We start from the raw sequence: 25897 nt of genomic DNA, 5'->3' as shown, positions 1-25897 counted from the left end.
GCCACAAGGCAAATGTAAAGTGGGGAGGCCTTTTTGGCAGGGCAGCTCTGAGAGCCGCTATTCCAGGGGGCAGGCTGAGTCAGAGACCACAAAGTAAGGAAGCAAATACAGAATATCAGCAACTGGAGATAAAAGTACAAGAGACAAGCTGGAAGGCTGGATAGAAGATGAGCTTGCTCACGGGTTGAGAACTATCCTGTCTGGAAAATAGGAGCCTTAGTGATAACCAAATAGCTAAATAAGGATCTATAAAGCTTACCCCATTGATTATAGTAACTGACTCCTTTGACAAACCCAAAGCCTGAATCACAAACGACTGTATTTGGGGGCCCTGAGATGTATTCAAACTAGGTAGCCCAAGGCTGATTTTCTGATGTTTCCAGAGGGAGACTATGGAATTGCTCTGATGTGAAGCCCTGTTGGTGAAAGTCAAGACCATCTGCCTGAGAAAAGAAAACTCGGAGATGGGGAAAGAATAGTAACATTCAAGTCTAAAACATGTAGAAAAGACCTTAGCAAATTCTTGCTCCAGATGCGAGGAGAGAAAGTGGATGAATTTATGGCTACCACAGGAAAGGTTTCGGGGCCTTGCTGATAGGAAAGAAGAAAGGAGAAAAGTAGCGTTATCCGGGGCACAGAGGGTGCCCAGCACAGCAGAAATGCTGCATTACATAAGTACAGAAGAGTGTCAGGACAAGGCCCTGAGAAGGGAGAAGACTGCAGGAAGACGAAATGAATACCATTTTATCTCTTTAAAGAAACTGAGTGTGATTATTAAGGAATTTGTGGAATTGGGGAGGTAAAATAATTGCAAATTATTGCTATTTTACCTAATTATTATTACTTCATAGCCACAGTTTTCTAAAATTCTTTTTTAAAGGAGTGTGGTCCGCAAGGCAAGTGGACTTCAAACGTGGGTCTTCGTGAATTCAGGAGTGAGAAGAGGGCCTCAGCTGGACGCATGAGATCCAGTTTAACCCTGGGATTCTGTGGTTTGGGAAGGATCACCAGCAACGAAGGATAATTAGCCATTCGATGGGACACGCAGAATATTAAGAAGTTCATTCTGTTTTTGTCTGACTCTCATACCCAGTTACAGTCAGTCATGCTTAGTTTCATCTAAAAAGCTACATTGATTAGCATGATCTCTAATAGTGTGAAATGACTATACCAACCGCTCATCTGTAATTATTCGTAATTGCATTATTTGTTATGGTTTATAAAACAAATACGTGAAGTTTTGCCCAGAGCAGGTATTTCATTATGTGAAAATTATATTTGGCCAGACTTCTGTCCTGGATGGGCTCATTACCAGTACCAGGAAACAGTTGATGAAACTGTAGTGCTGGACACTCAGGCGAGAGTGTAGAAACCCATTTCAGCTGGTGTGTGAAGCCAACAACCTACTCTTATGCAGAACGACAAACCCAGACCACTTGTAATGCGTAAAGGAAAAAAAATCAATGAGAAGAAACACAGAGCCAGGGAGATGATCAAAATCACCAATCCATCCAAAAAAGAAGGCTTTTATATCCATTTTGAAAGAACATAGGAAATAAAAATAAATCCAAAAAGGGCTTTTTAAAGTTCTTAAATAAGATTTTTGTTCTGTTTACTTTACATCCATTATATAGCATGATTTCTTAGCTTTAAAGGTGAGGAAGTTCTAAAGAAACTAAGATAATAAACAGCAAAGTGAAGTCTTAATAAGAATACTTTAGGGGCACCTGGGTGTCTCAGTCATTAAGCGTCTGCTTTCGGCTCAGGTCGTGATCCCAGGGTCCTGGGAGCCAGCCCTGCATTGGGCTCCCTGCTCCGCAGGAAGCCTGCTTCTCCCTTTCCCACTCCCCCTGCTTGTGTTCCTCTCCTTCTGTCTCTATCAAATAAATAAATAAAATCTTTAAAAAAAAATACTTTAAAAGTATGCATTCAATCACTTAAGGAAAATAATGGACAATTTTTATTTATGTACGTTAGAGAAGCTCTAGAAATTTGTGGTTAGTTATTATTGATGTATTTACTTGAAAGCTATGTTATTAACATTTTTACCAGAATGATGCATGGGAATATTTTGTCTTGGGCTGGATTCTGTAGCAGCAGAGCCTCTGAGGGGTCATTGAGGGAGCGCTCTCTGAAGACACCTGTCATTGAGTGAGGGAAACAGAAGAATGCAGGGAAACAAAGCAGAAACAAATAAATGGTTTCAAGAGCAGTCCAGCCCCAGCCTGATCTCACCAGCAGCTCTGGAGGGTGAATTGCATAGCGACAGCCCAGGGGAGCAGCTCTCACCAGAACAGTTCGGGAGTGTCTTGTTAGCCCCCAACACTCTCAACAACTGGGGATGGGTATACCAACCCAGCACATATGTATTTTCTCCCTCAGTCCCTTCTTCATGTAAAAGCATCCTCAGGCTATTGACATTGCAGTGTCTGTGCATAGCAGGTGTTCAGTTAATAGCTGGGGGTTGAATAAACAAATGGATAGATACAACAGAAAAGATACAGAAGAACTAGATCATAAGAAAGCAATAATAATAATAATAATAACTAGCATTTATAAAACATTTGCCATGTGCAGACATTATGCATGGATTATTTTTGTCAGGTAGGAATTTTTATGACCCTGTTTACACCTGCAGAAACTGAAATGGATATGTTTTCCAGGGCTACATAGCTGGTGCGATAAGAGAGCCCACGCTCTTAACCTCATTCTACCAAATGCTCAGAAATGAGGAGAGTGAAATAAATAAAATAAATACTGAAAACCACTGATCCTGGGTCATCTGTAGCTTCCTAGAGTGGTTTTTTTCCCCCTTTTAAAAAAAGGAATTAATTGCTTCACCTCCCTCCTTCTAAAAGGCCAGGAATGTCGACTCTAAGATAATCCTTGAATCAAAATCAGAAATTCTAGAATCCTTGGATCCCGCAGAATGGTTGAAATATCCACAAGATCCACAGTCTTCTTGTCTCTGCTACATGATAGATTCACCATTGAATGTGCACATATATGATTATGCGTTTTAAATTGGTTGTTTATATGTAGACCTGACTGTAGTTGAAAATATGCGACGAATATTATTGGAAAGCATGAGATTAAAATGGATGGTAATTAGTTTTCAGCGTTCCTCCAAGGCACAAGTTTTCAAACTCAGAATCTCATGAATCTTTTGGGGAAAAGCCTTTAACACATTTGGGGCCTTTCTAATGAGTTGCTTTGCTCCTCAGTGTGATTACTGGTTTGCTCTGGGCCGTAGATGAGGTACGGAACTTAGAGACACATCCCTCTGTAATTCGCTTGATATATTAGAGAAAAAACTTACAATAACACATTTTAAATGAATACTAATATTATCTTACAATGAGATAAGTCGCTGGCTACTTACCAATCTTTAAAAATCGTGCATCTGAATTTTTAAAAGAACCTATATTGGTTTCTCTTCCACGCGCGCTCACGGAATTAGGCTTAACCCCCTCGGCTATCTCCCAGCTGTGTTCATTGTGACCAAGCATATGCGGAACCAGAATCAGCACATTCATAATGGAGGTTCTGCCTCCCCTGACAAGACAGCTAAGTAGGTCATGATTTTATGCCAAAAGGAAATGGCCTTTTGGTGGCCAAAGGACTGTTTTTTTATACTCCGTGGAAACCTGTTATGGTGATCTAGGATTAGCGTCATCACTGTCGGCTCTCATGCCAAGTTCAGCTCTGCCCACCATCTCCCAACCTGCCCTTCCAGCCAGGAAACAGTGGTGGGATTTCTTTTTAAATATTTTAAAATTCAGGAAGGCATTTTATGCTACTACAGCGCTTACCAGCTTTCAGGGTAAACACAGAAATTTAGCCTACTTCTTAGGGCATGCTTTTTGTAATACCTTATATATCTTTTTGAGGCAGAACCATGGAGATAATTCAGATAATTCATGTATTTATCCATTTAGTCACTTGCAGAGCACCTCCCCTAGATGAGTGACTGCGCTTGGTACAAAAGAGATTGCGGGAAAGTCAGAGCGAGGCAGGATTGGGGTTATCTGTTGCTCTTGTGCCTCTTATTTCTGCACTTGCAGAGCACCTCCCCTAGATGAGTGACTGCGCTTGGTACAAAAGAGATTGAGGGAAAGTCAGAGCGAGGCAGGATTGGGGTTATCTGTTGCTCTTGTGCCTCTTATTTCTGCTCTAACAATTTATGATGGTATTTATAAAATAATTTAAACCAGGGGGGATTTTTAAAAAGCAGAAGCAATGATAAGACCTACAAAGTTGTCAGAAAGATATGTAAATCATTTTGGACTTAAAAGAATGTATCCCACTTTAAAAGCTTCCAGAAAATGTGATTCTGCCAGACAATCCATTTGCCACTCCCCCAATACAGTAACAGCGGACACCTTTTGAGATCTGTGGGCCAAGCTCTACAGCAATCACGGGTTGTCTTACTTAACCTTTTGGTGACCCACAACCACAGGACAGAGAGAGGCATGATGGTTATCACCTTTTTATGGATGAGGAAAGAGGCTTGGCCGGTCAGTAACTCCTCCAACGTTACACGATGAATAATGGTAGCACTAGAACGTGATTCCAGACAGGCTAGCTCAAAAATCTCCCTCTACACATTATCACTTCCCTTGTTATCTGTGGTCAAACCAAACAATGAATTATTATTATTGAGAAGCTTAATTCTCTAACCGGACAAAAAAAATAGTGTAGATCTGACTGTGTTTTCTGATTCATAAATTGTTGTCAGATAAAGAAGAGTATCTTTATTAGATCTGATGGTGCAGCCATAGAACCAGACAAGGACATTTATGGGTCTTGAATATTGGGGGCTCAGATGCCCACTCTCCTTTGACACTTTCCTTAATCCTCAATTTCACCCATGCTACATATTCTTCTTAATCCCCCTTCCCTCTCTGAAACCAACTAATTCTCCTTTCTCCTCTGATCTCCCACTGCACATTTCTGTATAGGTCTGTGACAGCCCTTACTCTCTATGAATGTTAGAGTTCAAGTGAATGCCCCCTCACTTGACTGTGAACTCTTTTAAGAGTCCTATTTACTGAGCACTGAACCTCCAATGCATGGCAGATAGTAGGTGCACAGTGTTTTTTTTTTAATGAATGAATTAATAAAAGTTTCCACAAAATCAATAGCATCACTTTTTCACTTACCCTGAATGGAGAAGACATTCATAGGAGCTGAAAACAAAATTCTCCCTATTCTATTATAAGATAGAAGGAGCCAAACATCTTTGCATTCTATACCCACAGCAAACGTTAGGTACTCAATAAATATTTGTTGAGTAAATGAAAACCAACCATGAGAACTTGCCAATGAGCTTGCAAGGAGCCCTGTGGGATATGATAAATTTTCCAGCTGTCCTAGAAATTTACTTTGTCATTTGTAAAAGATGACTTACTGCTTTTGCTTTTGTGTAATCAAAGCTTCCTCATTCTATGAGCCTGGAGGTTGCATTTGAAATTGGTATTAATTTTGTTTTTCTTAGGCTCAGCTTTGTGTCCTGAGACTCCTAACAGATTCTCATTGGCTTTGGTCTCCATTGACATGTCCCATGTGTAGCAAGTGGAAAGTTGTCTATAAAATTTTGGAGGAGTCTCTTACCTTGCAAATGCTACACACCCTTTATACCTTACATAAGGTTACCAATCCCAGTCCTCTTTAGGAGGAAATTCACCATGTAGAAATAAAAATAAAAAGAGAAGCAGACTCAGCTTGAGACAGCATGGAGACTGATCAGCTTTTCAAATGTTGTACTTACTTTGTCTTTGAAGGAAGACAACCTTTGTAGAACAGAATCTCTCATTGCTGGTGTCTTTGGGAGGCTAAGGATTTCCTCTAGGGTCTCAAGCATGTTTGAAAATAAAAGGATAGAGGAATAATTAAACAAAAATAACTTTGAACAGACCAAAAGAAACACAAAAAAATAGTGATGGAGAAGGTAGAACTGGGATTGGATGAGATAGAGCCATATTCTACAGCTGTACCCCTGACTCACCCATCTTCGTCCCCCCTAGATTTGCATCAACTACTGTCTGAAGGATCTGTCAATGCCACACTTACTCAGCAGAATCAACCCAGTGCTATCCAGGAATCGAATTTGCTGAATGCACAGTTGGACGAGCGTTATGTGGCCAATAGAACTCTTTTTCTAGATGACCCACTTCAAAATTCAACAAATAAAATCTAGATATTGCTTATGGATGACACGTAATCTCTTTTTCTAAGATTGCTTCTAGTCAGAGGTTAATCATTTTAGCAGAGAAATAAGATTAGCTGTCCTTTTAGTTGAGTCAGCTAAATTTACGTAAGGTCTTAGCATCAGAAGCCTTTATAGGGATGCTTTATCCATTGGCATATTAATTTCCCTCTTCTGTCCATGGACCTAAATATATATCCCATTATTACAAATCTGATTTCCATTCTCATAATTTTCTTTTTCTCTCTTGCCTCATTTATTTTTTCCCTAAAACTTGGAGCAAAACTGCTGAATTATCCAAAGGGCCCAATGGCTATCAAGTTGTTAAACGATCCTCCATTTGTTTCCACTCTTTAATTACTTTTTACTATCAAGACTGTCACAGCCATCTTGCTAATAAGTTAATTACTCTGAAACAAAGACCAGTTTGGTTTTTTTGGAAACTTGGTACACACAATATTATCACAAAGTACTAGAGTTGGGGTTAGTGAGTAAAGGAAAAAATGAGAATGGTTGCTTAAATGGCTCTGAATTTGGAAATGACCTTAAAGCTAAAAAGAGAGAGGAAAAAAGAAATGAGTGTGGGATAACTAAGAACATAGGGTTTGTTCTTCCCAGAGCCAAAATAGCTTAGTTCTTAAGAGCACAGGCATTGTAGGAAGATAGACCTGAAATCATACCTAAGCCCTGATCTTCACCAGTTGTATGACCTTAAGTAAGTACTTACCTTTGCCAGCCAACTCGTTCCTTGGGAGAGTATCCCTAAGGTTGTTCTGGGGGTTGATTGAGATGTTTGCAAAGTGCATTGCCTGTTGCGTAGCATAGAGCTAGTGCTCAATAAATGGTAAGTACTGTCATGGACATGAGCTCACCTGTCACGTTCCTATGTAAGCTGTCACTTACTACAGGCGCGTGTCCAGGGATTTCTGGTAGAGGAAGCAGCTACCAGATCCAAAAACCCCCAGTGGGCCTCCAAATAACTTCAGGAAACAAGAAGGTACATCACCCAATCCCTTCTCAGAAGGCACATCCCAAGATCTTAAGGCAGAAGTTACCGTCGTTTTCTTCAAAGAAATGATGCTTTTCAACCCTTTCCACTGTTGTTCCCTCTCCTTGGAATGCCCTTCCCTTACTTTCTTCATTTTGCCTAGTCTCACTTGTTCAGAACTTGACTCCTGGATCTGGCTCCTCAACTCCCACACTGCCCACTTGCCCAGCTCCATTCCCCAGGACACCCCATGTGCACCCCCATCACAGCCCTTCCCACACGGAATTGTCATGATTTCCTTATCATATTCTCAACATAGACCTTGATCTCCACGAGGGCAGAGACTCTGCCATATTTGACTGAATTTAATTATTTCTCCAAAATCGCACTGACTTCATGTTCACGTCTCCAACAAGGGGAAACAATAACATGATTCTTCTAAGAGCTATTTTATGATCTGCAATGATTGTTGACTATTCCCATAAAATATGTTACCGTAAATGTTAAGTGTTGTCCCAAAGACATGTGTAAAGAGAAAGACAGCCTCTTAGAACTGGTAACATAGAACATGTGTATGAACTACAAAGAGATTTGATTTAAAATTTTAACTTCTTTCCTACTTGTAAGCGATGTGTTTCATTGCAATGTCCTGCGCTCATATCAAAAGATGCATTTCTGTCTGCTTTTCACTGTCTAGGCTAACCTCTTCCATTCCACTTGGCCTCCTCCTGAGTCACCCACACAATTAGGAACTGATCACATTTGGCCATGGTAGTTAAAGTCAACACTGCTGGAGAGAAAATTTGAAAAAATAAAAGCATGAAGCCTCTCAACTAAGAAGAAAGGAAAGAAAGAAAAATAAGTAAATATAAGGAACCAGAATGAGTCTGATCTTCCCCAGGCCTGAATTAGCCCCTAGGCACACATCTGGAGCTCAGGCAGCACAGCGGTTTTTTCGGGCTCCCAGGGTACCACTTAGGGCTCGGCAGCAGGAGACACTTGAGCGCTGCAGAGAATGGAGCCTGTAATTAGAAAAGGTGCCAAGTGTCACATGAGGCTGAAATTTGACTTCTGAGACTCCTAACCAGCCTCTTTAGTTTGGAAGCTGTCTTGGCAGAAGTTTAAATCTCTATCCCACCACCTTGTAGCTTGATAAAACCTTAGCTTGCTGGAATGCTGGGAGGAGAGAGAAAGAAGAGCAAATAGGAAGGGGAAAGGATATTTTAATTCACTGAATTCTCTGGGTAATTCAGTTTGACACTATTTGCTATCTAGCTGCTGGGCTTGGAGCTTTCCAAGGTGCAGCAGAGAAAAACTAGCAGCTACACTATGAGTCTTGTCTACAATGAGTGTGTCTTGTCTATTTTCCATTGTATTCTTTTCATCTTTTTTTATCAAGTTTTTCTCAAGGTATTTTAGCCCTTACTGGCACCTTCGTAATTATAGAAAAGCTAACATGATTTATTCTTCCTTCCATGCATCTTCAGTGCCCAGCACATACCTGGCACGAAGTAGGTACTCGATAAATCTTAATTGAATTGGATTACATCATGTATGCAGGATAAGAGATTGGACAGGATCCATATCCATTCCAAGACATGTTCTAAAATTTTGCTTATTTGACAAAATCCATTCTATCAACCTGTTTGCTGGGCTACAGATCTGTTTCTTAAGTTTTAAGGGAGAAACAACGTTTAGTAGCAGCATCTTAATAAAATATTAAATTCTTTTGGCATGTACTCAGTAGGGGTTTATTTCAGCTAATTCCATTCACTGTATATACCTTTTCTGTGCTTTCTGCAGCAAAGTCAATTGATTTAACACTTTTCCTGGCTTGAGCTATCATTGACATATAACATTGTGTAAGTTTCAGGTGTATAATGTGGTAATTTGATACATGTATGTGTTGTGACATGCTTCCCACGATAAGGTTAGTTAACACATCCGTCACGTCACATAATTACAATGTGTGTATGTGTGTGTAGTGAGAATGTTTAAGATCTTCTCTCTTAGCAACTTTCATAAACAGTATTGTTAATTGTGGTCACCATGCTGAATATTAGATCCCCCGAATATATTCATCTACTAACTGGAAGTTTGTACCCTTTGACAGACATCTCCCCATTTCCCCTGCCCCTCAGCCCCTTGCAACCACTATTCTCCTCTGTGTTTCTATGAGTTTGGCTTTTATTTTTTAGATGCCGCATGCAGCGACCTAATTTTAGAAAAGTGTCCCATCATAGTGCCCACAGATCAATGAGCAGGATCTTGGCCATTTGTTACTCATTCATGATTTGGACATTGGTCAGTCTGCTCTGGGTCTATCTGAGCCTGCAAAATTTAATAACTAACTACCGCAGCCCCAAGCCCTTCAGCTCAAAAATTGTTCCAGACCCAGTTCCCACCACTGACTTGGATTCTTGATTCTTGGGCCTCCTCTCTCATTGGGAACCCCCTGCGTGACTGAAGGCCGGGCCTCTCCCCTCTTATCATGAGGGATATGGACTTGTCCACCGTCCCCTGATAAGACAGCCAGAGCAAGGAGCTTTAGGAAAGTCGTCTGGAAGGCTGCCTGTTGGTCAGAGGCAGAGCTGAAGCCCTGACTGGGCTGTGGGGAGGAGTGGTTGAGCCAGGCCAGGCCCTAGGTCCTGGTCGATGGAGCTCTGGAGCAGAAGCAGAGTAGCTTCTCCGACACACCAGACCAGACATGGACCCGTATCAGAAATCTGCTCTCCAGCCCCAAAGAAGCTCCTAGAAGGAGGGTAGGTTGCTGAGGGAAGACTAAGTTGGGATGAAAAGAGACACAGAATCCAAGCTAGGTGACTTAAGGCAGGGCTGTTTGCAGAAAGACATTTTAGCTGAGAAGGAACACAAGCAGGGGGAGTGGGAGAGGAAGAAGCAGGCTGCTTGTTAAAGCTGCTGTGGAGGACCCAGCTGGAGTCAACAGTAGACACAGAGGACTGTGGAGCAGTAGCCAGTTTCCCTGTGAAATTGGTAGCTTGAAGCTAAAGGCCCCCTAGGAGAGCTCTTTTAGGAGCTGGACAGTCATCTGCCTCATGCGGTCAACTTCGCCTGTCCGTGCTCCTTCCAATGCTCCTGGCCAGCCTGCAGAGAGGGAGGTCCTTCTGCCAACAGCTACAGCCATCTGGTAGGGTACACCCATCATTCAGACAAATAAAACCAGCAAGTATGGTCTAAAAATAGGGAATAGGATCAAGAATGTTTGAGTATTTTGTCTCTGGACCTAGCTTGGCTTGGCTTCTGCAGATTCTTAGAGGTCTGTCCTAAGAATCCTTCTAAAAGCCTTGATTTGTTCTGCAAGTGCCCAGCTAAGATTAAGTCGCCTGTGGAGTTGAGAGCTGATCCTCACAGCCTTGGTGGGTGGCAGGATTCGCAGTTTGATGTAGACAGATGTGGATTCAGATCCTGGCTCTACCACCTGTGTGGCCTTGGACAAGTTATCTAATCTCTCTGAGTTTTTGAATCTGGGAATAATGATACCCCTTTTAGGTAACTGAATAATGGACATTAAGGAGGGCACATGATGTAATGAGCACTGGATATTATATAAGACTGATGAATCACTGAATTCTACCTCTGAAACTAATAATACACTAGATGTTAATTAATTGAATTTAAATTAAAAATTATACCCCTTGGCGGCCTGGGTGGCTCAGTCGTTAAGCATCTGCCTTCAGCTCAGGGCATGATCCCAGGGTCCTGGGATCGAGCCCCGCATTGGGCTCCCTGCTCTGCTGGCAGCCTGCTTCTTCCTCTCCCACTCCCCCTGCTTGTGTTCCCTCTCTTGCTGGCTGTCTCTCTCTCTGTCAAATAAATAAATAAAATCTTAAAAAAAAATTATACCCCTTATATAATATTGATAATAATGATGATAAACACATATTTTAAAAATTCTAACAGTGGACGGCACATAGTAGGTGCTCAAAAAATAGTAACTATACCTGGTACTTTGTTGATTGGTTATTGAGTGCTGATGCATATTCTGAAAAATGATGTGTCAGCCAGCATAATGAGAGTAATCAAAATTCTTAGCCTCCTTTTCTAAGTCTCTATAGCAGGATACGTCAGTCATTATTACCTTAAGGTTTCAAGTTCAGGAAGAAACTTTTTCTTGAAACACTTCATATATATTGCAACAGTTTTCCCTGGAACCTCTGTATTGTGTAGCCTTACTCCCAGCAAAATTTTCCAGATGCTGTCTATGATCTGAATATCCAGTGAAATAAAGATTCTATACAAAAAGCTGAAAAGAATCTTTTACTCAGATATCCACAGCTTTCTACTGTTCTGTACTCATCACTTTGCATACCAATCATGCCTGTTTTTAGATCTATCTTCTCACGTTTCCCCCTTATTTCATTCTGTTAAGCAATGTGTTCTACACATCCCAGCTGAGCAGGGCCGTACCACAGGAATTCTGCTCATCAAAATGGGATGGATTCGGCTTTCTCAGACAGAATATTGTCTCTACCCATCCCCCCACCAAATCCATGGAGGTGCTTTTCTTTCAAATTTTGTAATTAATTATGAAGCTTTAGCAACACAATTCTGCAGACTAATATAAACTGTCATTACTCCGTCGCTGATAACTACAGATTTCACTCCAGTTACCAAGGGTCTTTAAATTATTACTATTTTAAGGCAATTTCCAATTTTTGTTGGAGAAAAACAAAGTCACTGTAAAGAGAATGCCAACCAATCAATCATGTAGAGAGAAGTCTCTAAACATATAAAAGAGAAAATTTGAAGGACCAGTTTTCTGCATGTTGGGGGATCTCCAGCAGCAAATGACAAAAGCCATTGGTGGAGAGCATGCTTAATTGAAATCCCTTGCGTGATACCAAGGAGGGGTAAATAATTCAGGAAGCCAGCTTAATGCTCCAAGAATGACATATATAAAACTGAGACAATATGAATAACAGAACCCATTTATTTCTTCCTCAAACTTAAGCAGAGAAAAAGTGGGAGATAGACCTACACTCAATGAAAGGTGCAATCTGGGAAGAGAAATTGAAATGGTGTTCTTCCTTCAAGTCCACTTAGAGACATTTTGTAAACCTAACATTCCTACCTAGCAGAGCAAGAAATGCAGAAAGCCCTGTCTCCATGGAGAAGATTTGGACTGCCGGTTGCAGGCTGAAAAGCAGAGCCCAAAGGAAACAAAACCAAAACCTCATGTCTGCCATTAAAAATGCACTTTCTCCTCACATGGCATTGCCTCCCCTCCCCCTACTACAATTTTCTTTCCTAACACAGGTATATTTTGTACGATTTTGAAAGCTGTTCCAACACTTGTTATTCAAATTACAACATGTGTTGTGAGTGAACTGGGCAATTTGATAAGCCTTTCATTTTGAAGCTACCAGTTGACCTCTCCAGGCCTCTGACATTAAATGACCTGAAACAGATTATGCAGACCATGTCCTCGATGAGCCCTTTCCCTCAGAACAAGAAAAGCATTTTGTTAAGATTGCCAGACAGAGGGGCGCCTGGGTGGCTCAGTTGGTTAAGTGGCCACCTTCAGTTCAAGTCATGATCTCCGGGTCTTCGGATCAAGTTCTGTGATGGGGCTCCCTGTTGTTCACTGGGAAGCCTGCTTCCCCCTATCCCTCTGCCCCTCGCCCTGCTCATGCTCTCTCTCAAATAAATAAATAAATAAAATCTTAAAAAAAAAAAAAAAAAGAGTGCCAGAGAGATAACAGTCACCAAAAAGATAAAGTTGCCCATCTAATCACAGAATTTCGGAGCTGGGAGCAACCTCAGATAGCAGGATTCCGTCTGCCCCATGAAGCTTGCTTCTGACCTGTGAGCTGTAAATGAACTTTCATCCCTAGAGCTTCCATCACGCTCTGCCCATGGTACCCCTGCAGCATCACCCCTTCTGCTATGCATTGCATTTTGAAGTTAACAGCCCAGGTTCTTGCAGTTCAAAACCTTTCAAAAAAGAAAAAAGAAAAATAATCACTTCTTGAGTTTCAGAAACACGGTTTGGAAACCCAAAAGCTGAGCATGCCTTGGTGAAGCCCAGGTTTCTCAGCTCTGGCACGACTGACACGCAGACTGGGTAATTCTCTGTTGTGAGGAGCTGTCCTGGGCACTGTAGGAGATTTCGCAGCCTCCCTGGCCAGGAGTGTCTCCCCTGCCTGTTGTGACAACAAGAAATGTCTCCCAACGTTGCCTAATGTTGGGGTGGGGGAAGGAGAGGGAGAGAGAATTTATTCTGGTTGAGAACTATTAATGTATATGGTTTATGCAAAAACAAATAAGTAAAATGTGATGATTTAAAAGTCAGTTCTCCTCTTACCATACACACAACCTCTGCAACACTGAATGCTACCATTTTGCAAAACTCTTAGCCAGGTAAGCGGCCAAGTGCTGTGATAGTGACTAATCACAGTGCTCTCCAAGGTCTGCGTGCCACGTTATCTGCTGAGGGAGTGGAGAGACGAGTCCCGCGCTAGTCCTGGAGTTGTACAAGTGGGATGTTACAGAAAATAAAGCCGTCTGGGTTCACTGTTGTGATCCTGATGCAGAAGTAAACGGGGTTCAGCAGCATCTGTGTAATCCAGAGCTGAGCTGGGTATGTGGGTGTCGCCTTCCTTCCTCATGGTCCACGTTCATTATCCAAACGCTTAGCCGTTGGAATCTACCCAGCCTGTAGTAGTTACTCAGCAAATACTTGTTGAATGTTTCATGAATGGTGCAGTTGGCTTTTGGCTTGGACAATCAGGTACTTTAGTCTGTGCTAGAAATAAACATAGCTTTGTTCAAATCAGTCAGAGGATAGAATATCGCCTAGAACATCTCAAAGTCTCTTGTATTCCTTATTCCACAATCCCCAAGTTAAAAAAAAAAAAAAGTGTGTGTGTGATTGTGTGTCTGTGTGTATGTGTCTCCAAAGTACAGACGCAATCAAAGATCTGTAAGATATACTCCCTCAGACCTAGGTCGTTGCAGAGAGAGAGGATAAAAGAAGGACTGCAGTTTATGCCAGGCTCTGTGCTATGTGTTAAATATATACCATCTCCTTAGGCCTTGCAGCAGTCCTGTTGTGTAGGTGCTAAGAACAGGGGGATATAAGTTGCTCAAACCAGACAGCTGCTACAGGGGGAAGCAGAAATTCAAACCAAGCTCCAGTCGAGTTTCAAGCTGTCTGAGCCCAGTCTGAAGCCTCCCTGACTCACTTGTGTGCCAGGCTTTGGGTGCTTATTGAACGGAGAGCCTTGTCACCACTGCCCTGTATGTCCAACATTGCTGACAACCGAGCAGCCTCTTCAGCGTTAAAGGCTGGGCTTCATCATCCCCACCATGATGGAAATCTCTACAGAGACAGCACGCAGGCCCAACCAGACCAGCCCTACAGAGGCTCTGGCTCCTTTTAGCATTTCTAGATCCAGATGCTGTGCTGCTTCCTCTTGCAGGGGGTATGGCTTCTCAGTGGCTGCCCCAGGGGCTAGACAGCGCAATCAAGAATTAGAGGGTACTTAACTCCTCAGAGGTAAAAACTTGGACCAGTGAAAAACAGGAAACCAGGAGCACCTGTGTGGCTCAGTAGGTTAAGTATCTGCTGTCAGGTCAGGTCATGAGCCCAGAGTCCCACTCAGCAGGGATTCTGCTTCTCCCTCCACTCCTTCCTCTCCCTCTGCTCTCTGCCCCTCCCCCTCCTCCTCCATTTCCCCCTCCCCTCCCCACACCATGCTTGCATGCTCTCTCTCAAATGAAAGGAAGGAAGGAAGGAAGGAAGGAAGGAAGGAAGGAAGGAAGGAAAAAAGGAAAAGAAAGAAAAAGAAAGAAAGAAAGAAAGAAAGAAAGAGAAAGAAAGAAAGAAAGAAAGAAAGAGGGAAAGAAAGAAAAGAAAGAAAGGGAGGGAAGGGAGGGAGGCAGGGAAGAAAGGAAGGGAGGGAGAGGAGGAAGAAAGAGGGAAAGGAAAGAAAGAAAAGAAAAAAAAGAGAAAAAAAACTGAAAGGAACCAACATATAAATACCTCTCCTGTTCCCCCTTCTGTCAGATTCTTCTGAGATGCAGAGGGTCCATTTAGCCTTTCTAGAGACCAGTCTGCCAGCTCCGTTTTCTTGTGAAGCTGTGGCCTTTCCAGGAATGTACTACCTTACATTTGTTTTCCCTTTTTCTTTGCCTTTTCTTTTTTCCTTACACTTACTGCCCTGGGATTGCACACACACCCACCCTCCAGTAAAATGTTAACCCCAAACTAAAACATAAATTTAAGCTCTTTTATTTATAAAATGACAATGCTGCCACCCATATCTCAAAAGTCCAAGAAAAAAGAAAATCAAAATTCCTCCTTAGTATGTTGCTCCTTCCTGATGATAGCTAATAAATATTTTGAAAGAAAAAACCAGCCATAGTATGCATGGATATAAGGAACAGTGCATCAAGATGGCACTAAATGTGCCTTCATGGTCTCCTTGTATCTGCCCTTGTATCAACCACCAGCTGCTTTTCTTATCTTGCTGTTAGATAAAAAGGGCTGTGTTAACACTCATTTGAGCAGAAGGGCTATATTTGTCTTACTGTGACGGTATCTGTAGGATGGAAAGTGTCAGTCATCCTGAATTCAAGTCCTAGCTCTGCTTACTAGCTGTTTGACTTGAGAAAGTCATAATATCTCTAAGTAGATATTTCCTCACCTGTAAAATAGAAAACTATCTGCCTCACCTTTCCCATGGGCTGTTGTGACATGGTAAAAGCACTTTGAAACACCATTCAGATGTGCTTTAACTATAAGAGGAGGTAAGGAAGTAACTTTCTAATTTAGGCTTCCAAAATTTCCCTCACTAAGAATGATGAAACGCTTCAGTAGGAGAATATAAAGGAGTAATCACTTAAATCCTCTTAAATGTCTTCAAGATAATAATTAAGATTAAAAGCTAAAGAATTGAGACTTCTGACCAAGATGGAATAATAGAGACTGGATTTTCCCTCCCACGTAAAACAAACAGACAAAAGAAAAAGAAAAAAAATATTTTAAAAAACAATTTTCAAGATACTTTACATCAAGCAATGAGGTGATTCCTAGAGAGAAAGGAAACAAAAGCAGTAAGCAGGGAGAGGGAGAAGTAGGCTCCCCGTTGAGCAGGGAGCCTGACGCGGGGCTCTATCCCAGGACCCTGGGATCATGACCTGAACCAAAGGCAGATACTTAACTGACTGAACCACCCAGGCACCCCAATACCACATCTTCTTTATCCATTCATTTGTCAGTGGACATTTGGGTTTTGTCAGTGGACATCTGGATTCTTTCCATAATTTAGCTACTGTTGATAAGGCTACTATAAACATTGGAGTGCATGTACCCCTTCAAATCAGTATTTTTGTATCCTTCCAGTGAATACCTAGTAGTGCAATTCCTGGATCATAGGGTAATTCTATTTTTAACTTTTTGAGGAACCTCCATACTGTTCTCCAGAGTGGCTGTACCAGTGCACATTCCCATCAACAGTGTAAGAAGGTTCCTCTTTCTCCACATCCTGGCCAATACCTGTTGTTCCTATGTTGTCAATTTTAGCCATTCTGACTGGTGTGAGGTAATATCTCATCGTAGTTTTGATTTCTATTTCCCTGATGATGAGTGATGGTGAGCATCTTTTAGTATGTCTGTTAGCCAAGTGGATGGCTTTGGATAGTTTTTGGGAAAATGTCTATTCATGTCTTCTGCCCATTTCTTAATTGTATTATTTGTTTTTTGAGTGTTGAGTTTGATAAGTTCTTTATATATTTTAGATACTAATCCTTTATCATACATGTCATTTGCAAATATCATCTCCCATTCTGTAGGTTGCCTTTTAGTTTTGTTGATTGCTTCCCTTGCTGTGCAGAAGCTTTTTATTTTGATGAAGTCCCAATAGTTTATTTTTGCTTTTGTTTTCCTTGCCTCGAGAGACATATCTAGTAAGAAGTTGCTGCAGTTGATGTCAAAGAGGTTACAGCCTGTGTTGCCCTCTAGGATTTTGATGGTTTCCTGACTCACATTTAGGTCTTTCATCCATTTTGAATTTATTTTTGTATATGGTATAAGACAGTGGTCCAGTTTCATTCTTCTGTGTGTCTCTGTCCAGTTTTCCCAACACCATTTGTTGAAGAGGCTGTCTTTGTTCCATTAGATATTCTTTCTTACTTTGTTGAAGATTAATTGCCCATATAGTTGTTTTCATTTCTGGGTTTCTTATTCTGTTCCATTGACCTAGGTGTCTGTTTTTGTGCCAGTACCATACTGTCTTGATCACTACAGCTTTGTAATATAACTTGAAGTTCAGAACTGTGATGCCTCCAGCTTTGCTTTGCTTTTTCAAGATTGCTTTGGCTATTCAGGGTCTTTCACAGTTTGATACAAAGTTTAGGCTTGCTCTAGCTGTGAAAAATGCTGATATTTTGATAGGGATTACACTAAATGTGTAGATTGCTTTGGGTAATATAGACATTTTAACAATATTTTCTCTTCTGATCCATGAGAATGGAATGTTTTTCCATTTCTTTGTGTCATCTTTAATTTCTTTCATCAGTGTTTTAGAGTTGTCAGAGTACAGGTCTTTTACTTCTTTGGTTAGGTTTATTCTTAGGTATCTTATGGCTTTTGATGCAATTATAAATGAGATCGATTTATTGATTTCTCTTTCTGCTGCTTCATTATTGGTGTATAGACATGCAACAGATTTCTGTGCGTTGATTTGTATTCTGCGACTTTAGTGAAATTGTGTATCAGTTCTAGCAATTTTTTGGTCAGCTCAACGAGTCTTAAAATCAACATCTGAAAGGATCAAGTTGTTTCCAAGTAACTAAACTGCATTCCAGAACAAAGCTCAAGAATATTTATAGGAATACAAAAATAACTAACACCCAACACAGTCAAAATGACGATGCTTGGCATCCAATAAAAACTACCAAACATGCAAAGAAACACCAGATGTTAGAATTAGCAAAGGACATTAAATGTTATAATTGTATTTCAGATATTCAAAGGCTTAAATAGAGACATAGATTTTTTTTAAAGACTCAAATCAAACATCTAGAGATGAAAACTATAATGTCTGAGCTGAAAGATACCCAGGATGAGATTAACAGTGTAGCCGTACAGCAGAATACTACTCAGCAATGAAAAGGGATGAATGATGGATAAAACATTGATGAATCTCAGAATAACTGGGCTGAGTGAAAGAGTCCAGACAAAAAAGATTGCATGCTGTATAAATCCTTTTATATGAAATTCTAGAGGATGCAAAATAATCTAGAGTTAGAAAGTGTAGGTCAATGATTAATTACCAGGTAAGGGAGCAGGTGGAAGGACTTCATTCCCAAGGGGCACAAAGACACTTTTGAGGGTGATAGTTATGTTCACTATTTTGATTTTTATGATGGTTTCACAGCTATGCAGACATGGATGTCAAAACTTAATAATTCGTACACTTTAAATATATACAGTTTATTATATGTTGATTATAATTCAGCAAAGCTTTAGTTTTTAAAAACTAAAGAGATGAGCATGTATTTTTTAAAAAACACTGCACAACTTGGGACATAGAGGACTTATAAATATAACCACATTTTTAATATTTAAATTTTTCTAAATTTTAAAGAATGGTGAAATGTTTAAGTCTATAATTTTTATTACATCTTAGTCTGTAGTGTCTACAGACTCCATCTATTGTATAGTATCTATAGTATCTAGTATAGTAACTAAAATTCGGTTTGGGGCTCTTTCTTTTTTCAACGTTGGGGGGTACGTTGGAAACCCCCCCCATTGTTCAGAACTACGCATTTTCATGGTTCTTTTTAATTAAAAACAAAAACCCTAAGAGCCAGAAGGCACGAGGTAAATTTTAATACATTTTTCCAGAGCGTACTTTACAAATTAAGAAAATTCTACACATTTTTCTTAACCATAAGTGAGTGACTGTACACTTACTCCCCAATATCCTTCTCTGTTTGATATGTGGTCTAGGCTGAAAAACTCTAGGGGTCTGTTTAAGACTCAAGGGGCTTTAATTCCTGTTGACCTACTGTGTTAGAAATACAGTTGTGTGATACATGCTCATTGTATTTGGGAATGAACTAATCTATGTCTTCTCTTGTTCCCAACTTGTCTGTCCTGATTGCGCCCAGTTTGATGCTGACCGAGACGAGGATGAGGTGTTCTATGACATCAGCGTGGCAGTTGACAGCAAGTTATTTCCAAACAAAGAAGCTGCAGCAGGTAAGTCACTGTGTCCTTTGGGCCACAGTCCGACCTGACCACTGCCAAGTGTCTGGAGCGTCGTAGTAATATTGGAGCACAACAATCTGCTGTAAGGTTTTAAGGATGACACTGTCCTCAGAGCCTTATACTTCCTGATTTAAAAATGAAGGTACAAAACAAAATAGAAAAGAAGGACTCTCCATCTGGCCCTTATAGGTAATGCTTTTCCTGCAGTCATTGCACATGTAAATTAGCAGGCAGTCCCAACGTAACATAGGACCTATGTGACTATAATTGAAAAATATATAGTTACAGTTCCCCTAGGACTCCTTAACTCATACTTGCCTCTGCCGCACCCCCTTGGGAAAAGCCTCCCCTCTGTCAGATGGCTACTCCCATCCCAACCCACAGCTCCCATTTTGGCTCTGAGCCTTCTCTTCCTAAGCACTCACACCCCAGAAGTTTGACATTGTGATAGTGCGGGGCTATCACATTCCCCTCTGCAGGCAGTACTCACAGTTCTGCCCTTGGCCCTTTTCTCACTCTCTTTGGCTCTGACTCTGGTCAACTCATTGTCCCTCGTAGTCTCAATAATCAGTTCCATGTGGATGACTCTCAAATCTTTGTCCCAGTCCTGACATTTCTTCTCAATAATGGCCTCAGTGGGTAAAGACCAAAAAAGCTCTGAGCTGTAAAGAAAAAGGCTATACACTTAAAATGTTTAACCATATTTGATTTGAAGCACCCGAAGAGTAGTTTCAAAGAAAGGCAAGGACGTAGTCTTTCTGGGCAGCCCCGCAGAGCACAGATAACAATGTAAACGCACCTGCCTGGTTTTTCAGTGATAGTTACAATAAGATAGCCTACTGCAGGGAAAGGTGGAATAGTGAGAAGCATGTAAGATCATGTAAACCAGAGCGTTGCTGCTCTGGAAAATGCTATGACCCCCATGCCTTGTAAGTCAATCTTTTATTTAGAACATTTACTTAGACCTCTAACAACAAACATCTAATGGCTAGGTATCCTCAGTTTGCTAAGACGGTGGAGTGGAGGAGCTGATTTAAGCTGACCCTTGGGTTTTCTTTATTTTTTCAAATTTTAATTACTGTATAGTTAACATACAGTGTGATATTATTATCAGGTGTGCAGTGGAGGGATTCAACAATTCTGTACAGGACTCAGTGCTCATCATGATAAGTGGACTCTTAATCCCCTTCCCCTCTTTCACCCATCCCCCACCTGCCTCCCCACTGGTAACCATCAATTTGTTCTCTATGGTTGAGTCTACTTCTTGGTTTGTCTCTCTTTCTTTCCTTTGTTCATTGGTTTTGTTTCTTAAATTCCACATGTGAGTGAAATCGTATGGTATTTGTCTTTCTCTAACTGACTTATTTCACTTAGCATCATACCCTCTAGGTCCATCCATGTTGTTGCAAATGGCAAGATGTCATTCTTTTTTATGGCTGAATAATACTACAATGTACATATATACCACATCTTCTTTATCCATTCATCTGTCGATGGACATCTGGGCTGCTTCCGTAATTTGGCTCTTGTACATAATGCTGCAGTAAACATAGGGGTGCATATATCTTTTCAAATTAGTGGTTTTGTATTCTTTGGGTAAATACCCACTAGTGGAATTACTGGACGATATGGTAGTTCTCTTTTTAGTTTTTTGAGGACCCTCCATGCTGTTTTCCACGGTGGCTGCACCAGTTTGCATTCCCACCGACAATGTGAGGGTTCCTTTTTCTCCACGTCCTCTAAGCTGCCTTCTTTAGAACAGTCGACACTACACTTTGTGGCTCTCTAGTGGCGTTTCTCCAAGGTGGCCTCATCCCACAGTGATGTGGCTGCACTGGCTTCTGTGCGCGTCTGTAAACCGCCCGAGGGCAGGGGCTGCGTCCTCAGAGTACAGAGACCCTGCCCCATAGCAGAGGTTTCTGGGGACCTCATCTTTCCTCTCTGTACCTCCAAACTTCTGAACAGAGGAGTCTGCTCACAGCCTCAACTCCCATGAGCTCCCCTCCACGCCTCAGAACCCTGAAAACTGAGTCCTGTTCCAGCCTTAAAATAAGCCTGTTCTATCTATAACAGCCCTCCGTTGATGGAGTGAGCAAGGGAGGACTGTGGTAAATGGGAAATACACGATGCCTCCCCTACAGGAGGCAGCCACTTTGGAGCCCCGTGTTATTGTTGCCATTAAGGAATGGGCCAGTCATTGCTGGATCTCTGTCTCTCTTTCAAGAGAAAACAGAAGCCCTCATCTGTAGGTGAAATCTCCAGGCTTGTAAATGCTGCTGACTCACCCAGTTAAACGAGCCATGTCCGTGGCCCCTGCTCTGTGAATTGTCAGCCCCCAGGTTGTCCCTCTACTCTTCCTTTCTCTCTGAACCCCCTCTTTGCACAATCTCAGCCGCCCCACAGCTCCCATATCACCTCCCTGTGAATGGCTTTCCATTCTTCTTTTAAATTTTTGAAATTTATATATTTAGGGGCGCCTGGGTAGCGCAGTCGTTAAAGCGTCTGCCTTTGGCTCAGGGCGTGATCCTGGCGATCTGGGATCGAGTCCCACATCAGGCTCCTCCGCTGGGAGCCTGCTTCTTTCTCTCCCACTCCCCCTGCTGTGTTCCCTCTCTCGCTGGCTGTCTCTCTGTCACATAAATAAATAAAAAATCTTAAAAAAAAAATTTATATATTTAAAATATATATTTAAGATGTGCATCATGATGATTACATGGAGGAATGACTACTACAGGTAAGCTAATTAATATATCTTCTCTTCACTTAGTCACCATTCTTCTGTGTGTAACAAGAGCACCCAAAATATATTCTCTTAGCAAATTTCCAGTACTTAATACAGGGTTATTACTACAGTCATCAGGCTGTACATTACGTCCCTAGACTTACTCATCCTATATAACTGCAGCTTTGCCCCTTTGGCCAACATCTCCCATTTCCCCTGCCTGCATGCCTTGGTAACCATCGCTCTACTCTCTGCTTCAGTGTTTTGTTTTTTGTTTTTTTTTTTTTTAGATTCCACCTATCAGTGAGATCAGGCAGTTTTTCTCTATTAAGGGAGCCAGGCAAAAATGTCCCTATCCTCACGGCCCACACTAGTCGTCATTCCTCAAGGATACCTTGGGACAGTCCCTGTTCTTTATCCCCACTGCACTCGTCAGGGCTTTGTCATTCTTTCTGGGCCTTTTACCTCATCCCTGGCCTCTTACCCCATCCTTAGCCTCTCCCATCTGTTCTGAATCCTGTTGCTGCCATGGGGCTCCTCGTTCAATGCAGCTCTGCCCCCTCTGCCTTCCCAACAAAACAAAACAAAGCAAAACCTTCAGTGACTTCCCTGCAGGCTGAGAGCCAGTGTCCTTAGCATGACAGAAATACCCTTAGCTTTGCTGCGGGGTCCTCCTCCTGCCCCAGCACCGCCTTCCCCCACCCCCGACACCCCACCAGCTTCCTCCAGCTCCTTGAATGTCTCAAGCACCTTCGTGCCTCTGGCCATTTGCACAAGTTACTTAGTATCCCTGCCCCCGTGTGCATCCTCTCTACTCTCTTACCCCCTAGACCATCCTTCACCCGACCAGATCATATTTTGTATCTCAGTTTAAATGTGATTTTCCTCAGGAGGCGTTCTCAGCCCCCATCACAGACTAGATTAGACCCGGCACACTCCCCTGTACTTTTCCTTCAGGGTGTTTATCACAATTGTGATTATATAATCAGGTATAGGACTGCTTGTTAAAAATCTGTTTCCTTTATTAGAATGCAAGACTTTATGAGGATGGAGAGTGTGTGTGTGTTTGATACGTGGTATGAATCTCATAGGAGATACCACAGAAGCCCTTTTTCATCCAGCTAGTCACCTCAGCTGGACCACTCGTCTCAGTATGTGGACTCACAGCCTCTCCTCCTCCTCTCTTCTGCTCTCTTTGCCCTCTCTCTTTTCCTTCCTCCCTCTGGAGTAACTGGAAAATCACTCCTGCCCAGCTCACCCAGAAATGGTTCCAACACCAGATCCCTGGAGGAGCTCACCTTCTAATCCCAAATACTGTCCAGATATTTTTCCAAAGAAATGCAGTGCTCTTCAAAGGAATTCTAATGCAAACTGTTACTAACACTTTCCATGCTTGTTGGAATAAGAGCTGGGCTCTCGGTGCCTGACGCCTGAGGCACTTAGGAGGGATTGCATGTTTGTGGAGTGAATGGAGAAGATCGAGATTTGCAAAAGCAAAATGTACATATCCTTTTACTCGTTTTTCAGTCATGCAGCATGTATGTATCAAATGCATAGAATGTCTAAATTTTGTTCTTAAATTTAGAGATGAAATACAATGCCACCTAAAGCTGCTTACGGTTCAGCAGAAGAGACAGGACAAGGGAGAACCGCTCTCCTCAGACGGGGCAAACGATGTGTTAGAGGAACTTTAACTGCAGATGCCCTTCGCTACCCAGGAAGCTCTGCCTTGCAGGAGTGCCCCTCGACTTGGGACTCAAAGTGGGAGGGGGATCTTCCTAAAACTTCAGATTAAAGATCCACGAGGAGGAGAAAAGTCTGCAACATTGTCCCAGAAAGCGATATGCTTAGCCTTCCAGTACCTCTTAAGCCAATTTGTATCATCTTCCCACTTAAATTTAGGGAGACAGCCTGAAAATAATCGTTCCGAAGACCACTCGACATCTGAAACTGGTGACGCGGAGTGCTCCCTGGGGGATTCTATTTCAGCTCTGTACCTACAGAAAGAGTATTTTTAAATCTAAAAGAAATTGAGAAATTCAAAATGGGGGGAAGTGAAAGCCATACTATCACTTTTACAAAATGCCCTAATTTTGCTGTCCCTTTTGAGTAATGAGATCATTGCAGGTGTTTTATGTGTTAAATTGTTCAATGAAAGAAGGCAAAAATGTGTACATATATCTATATTTACCTCCTTCTTCTGTATGTCAAACCTTAGACTATTATTAAAGGTCCCATTTTCAGCAAACCAAGCAACCAATGCTAAAAGAACATGAAAGCTATTCAATCACTATCTGAGCTGATAATGACATCCATTGTCTGTTGCTTCCTATGATTTATTAGTACTGTTGCCAAGAGCAACAACATGTCAAGAAATTGCATCCCTTAATGATACAATAAAATTTCTGTTAAAAGCATTTTATTAGGAAAGCCAATCTCTTCTTTTCTGTAAGCACAAGTTTTTTTTTTAAAGAGATTTTTCCCCCCCTTAAACAAAGGTCTCTTCATTCTATCATTGCTGGAGGTAGTTTTCTAACAATCTTGTTTCAGTTTAAATATTAATGTGTAATAGCTGTTAACGAGGTTGTTTAAGAGCTCTTCAACATTTGTACTTTTTAAAAACAACTGACAGAACAGTTTCTAATTGAATAAAATAAGTAGGACACAGGAACTAAAAGCGGCTATATGTTTAATAACCCTTTGTGTTCAGAGCGCATTGCTCATTCCACATGAATCACTCCAAATACAGCTGAGATGAGGGTACCGCTTAATCCAAGTACCTATCACCACTTCTGCGAGTCAGTGGTGGGAAATATCCATATTATGAAAACAGTGAAAGCTAAAGAAAATTGGCATTACCTTTAATGATGCTCTCAATAGCAACCACCCCAAAAGGAGCATTGATTGTCCCAGACTGGAGTGGCACTCCTTGATTCCACTTCTGATTTTCCCATTTCCACAGCCACCTGGTGACACGTCTCATCACCAGCCATCCCCTGTTACTCATTTTCTCAGAATGTGGGAGAGACAGCAACTCCTCCAAGTCCCGTCCCGTAGGGTACTGTAATGAACCATCTATTCATAAAGCTGTTTGGATCCCCCCTGCTTAGACTTTGGAGTAGGCAGGATATGTTGGGACCTATGAATTCTGTCTTTGATCTCACTCACTTTCTGTAGGACCTAGCCCAAGTTATTTTACTTCTGCAAAGCTTATTTTCTTCTTTTCTAAAATGAGGGGGTGGTATTCTATGAAATACTGGTCCTAAAACTTCCATGATCCTATAATGGAAGAATACATGTTTACTTCTGACATCTCGACTACCCCACAACACATAAGTGCAAACTGATCCCAAAATGGGCTTCAAATCAATCAAATATTTTGGCCCTCAGATATACCTTATAAAATTTCGTATTTGAAAAATAGCAAAAATACAAAGATAGAAAAATTACGTATGATGCCATTACTTCATAAAATTATACATGATATCTAAGTTTCCTTATGACCCCTTTAGTCTCACTTTGTTAATAGCGTGTGGTGCATTGTCTTCCCCAGTCCTTTCTTTCTTCTTCTTTTTTTTTTAAGATTTTATTTATTTATTTGATGGAGAGAGAAAGAGAGAGACAGCCAGTGAGAGAGGGAACACAAGCACGGGGAGTGGGAGAGGAAGAAGCAGGCTCCCAGCAGAGCAGGGAGCCCAATGCAGGGCTTGATCCCAGGATCCCAGAATCCCAGGATCCCAG

At 41.5% G+C, this 25897-nt stretch overlaps 1 protein-coding gene across 1 annotated transcript in view; it reads left to right on the top strand.

The window, feature by feature from the left end:
* Nucleotides 1–25897, top strand: part of AK5 (adenylate kinase 5) — a 227446-nt gene that overhangs the window by 99477 nt on the left and 102072 nt on the right. The window contains exon 6 of the mRNA XM_008690702.2: nt 19335–19425. Coding sequence (XP_008688924.1) covers nt 19335–19425 — 91 coding nt within the window. The remainder of the gene's footprint in view (nt 1–19334; nt 19426–25897) is intronic.

The sequence above is a fragment of the Ursus maritimus genome, unplaced genomic scaffold (genome assembly GCF_017311325.1).
Source record: "Ursus maritimus isolate PB19 unplaced genomic scaffold, ASM1731132v1 scaffold_12, whole genome shotgun sequence".
Lineage (NCBI taxonomy): Eukaryota > Metazoa > Chordata > Mammalia > Carnivora > Ursidae > Ursus > Ursus maritimus.
This window is presented reverse-complemented; position numbering and strand designations above follow the sequence as displayed.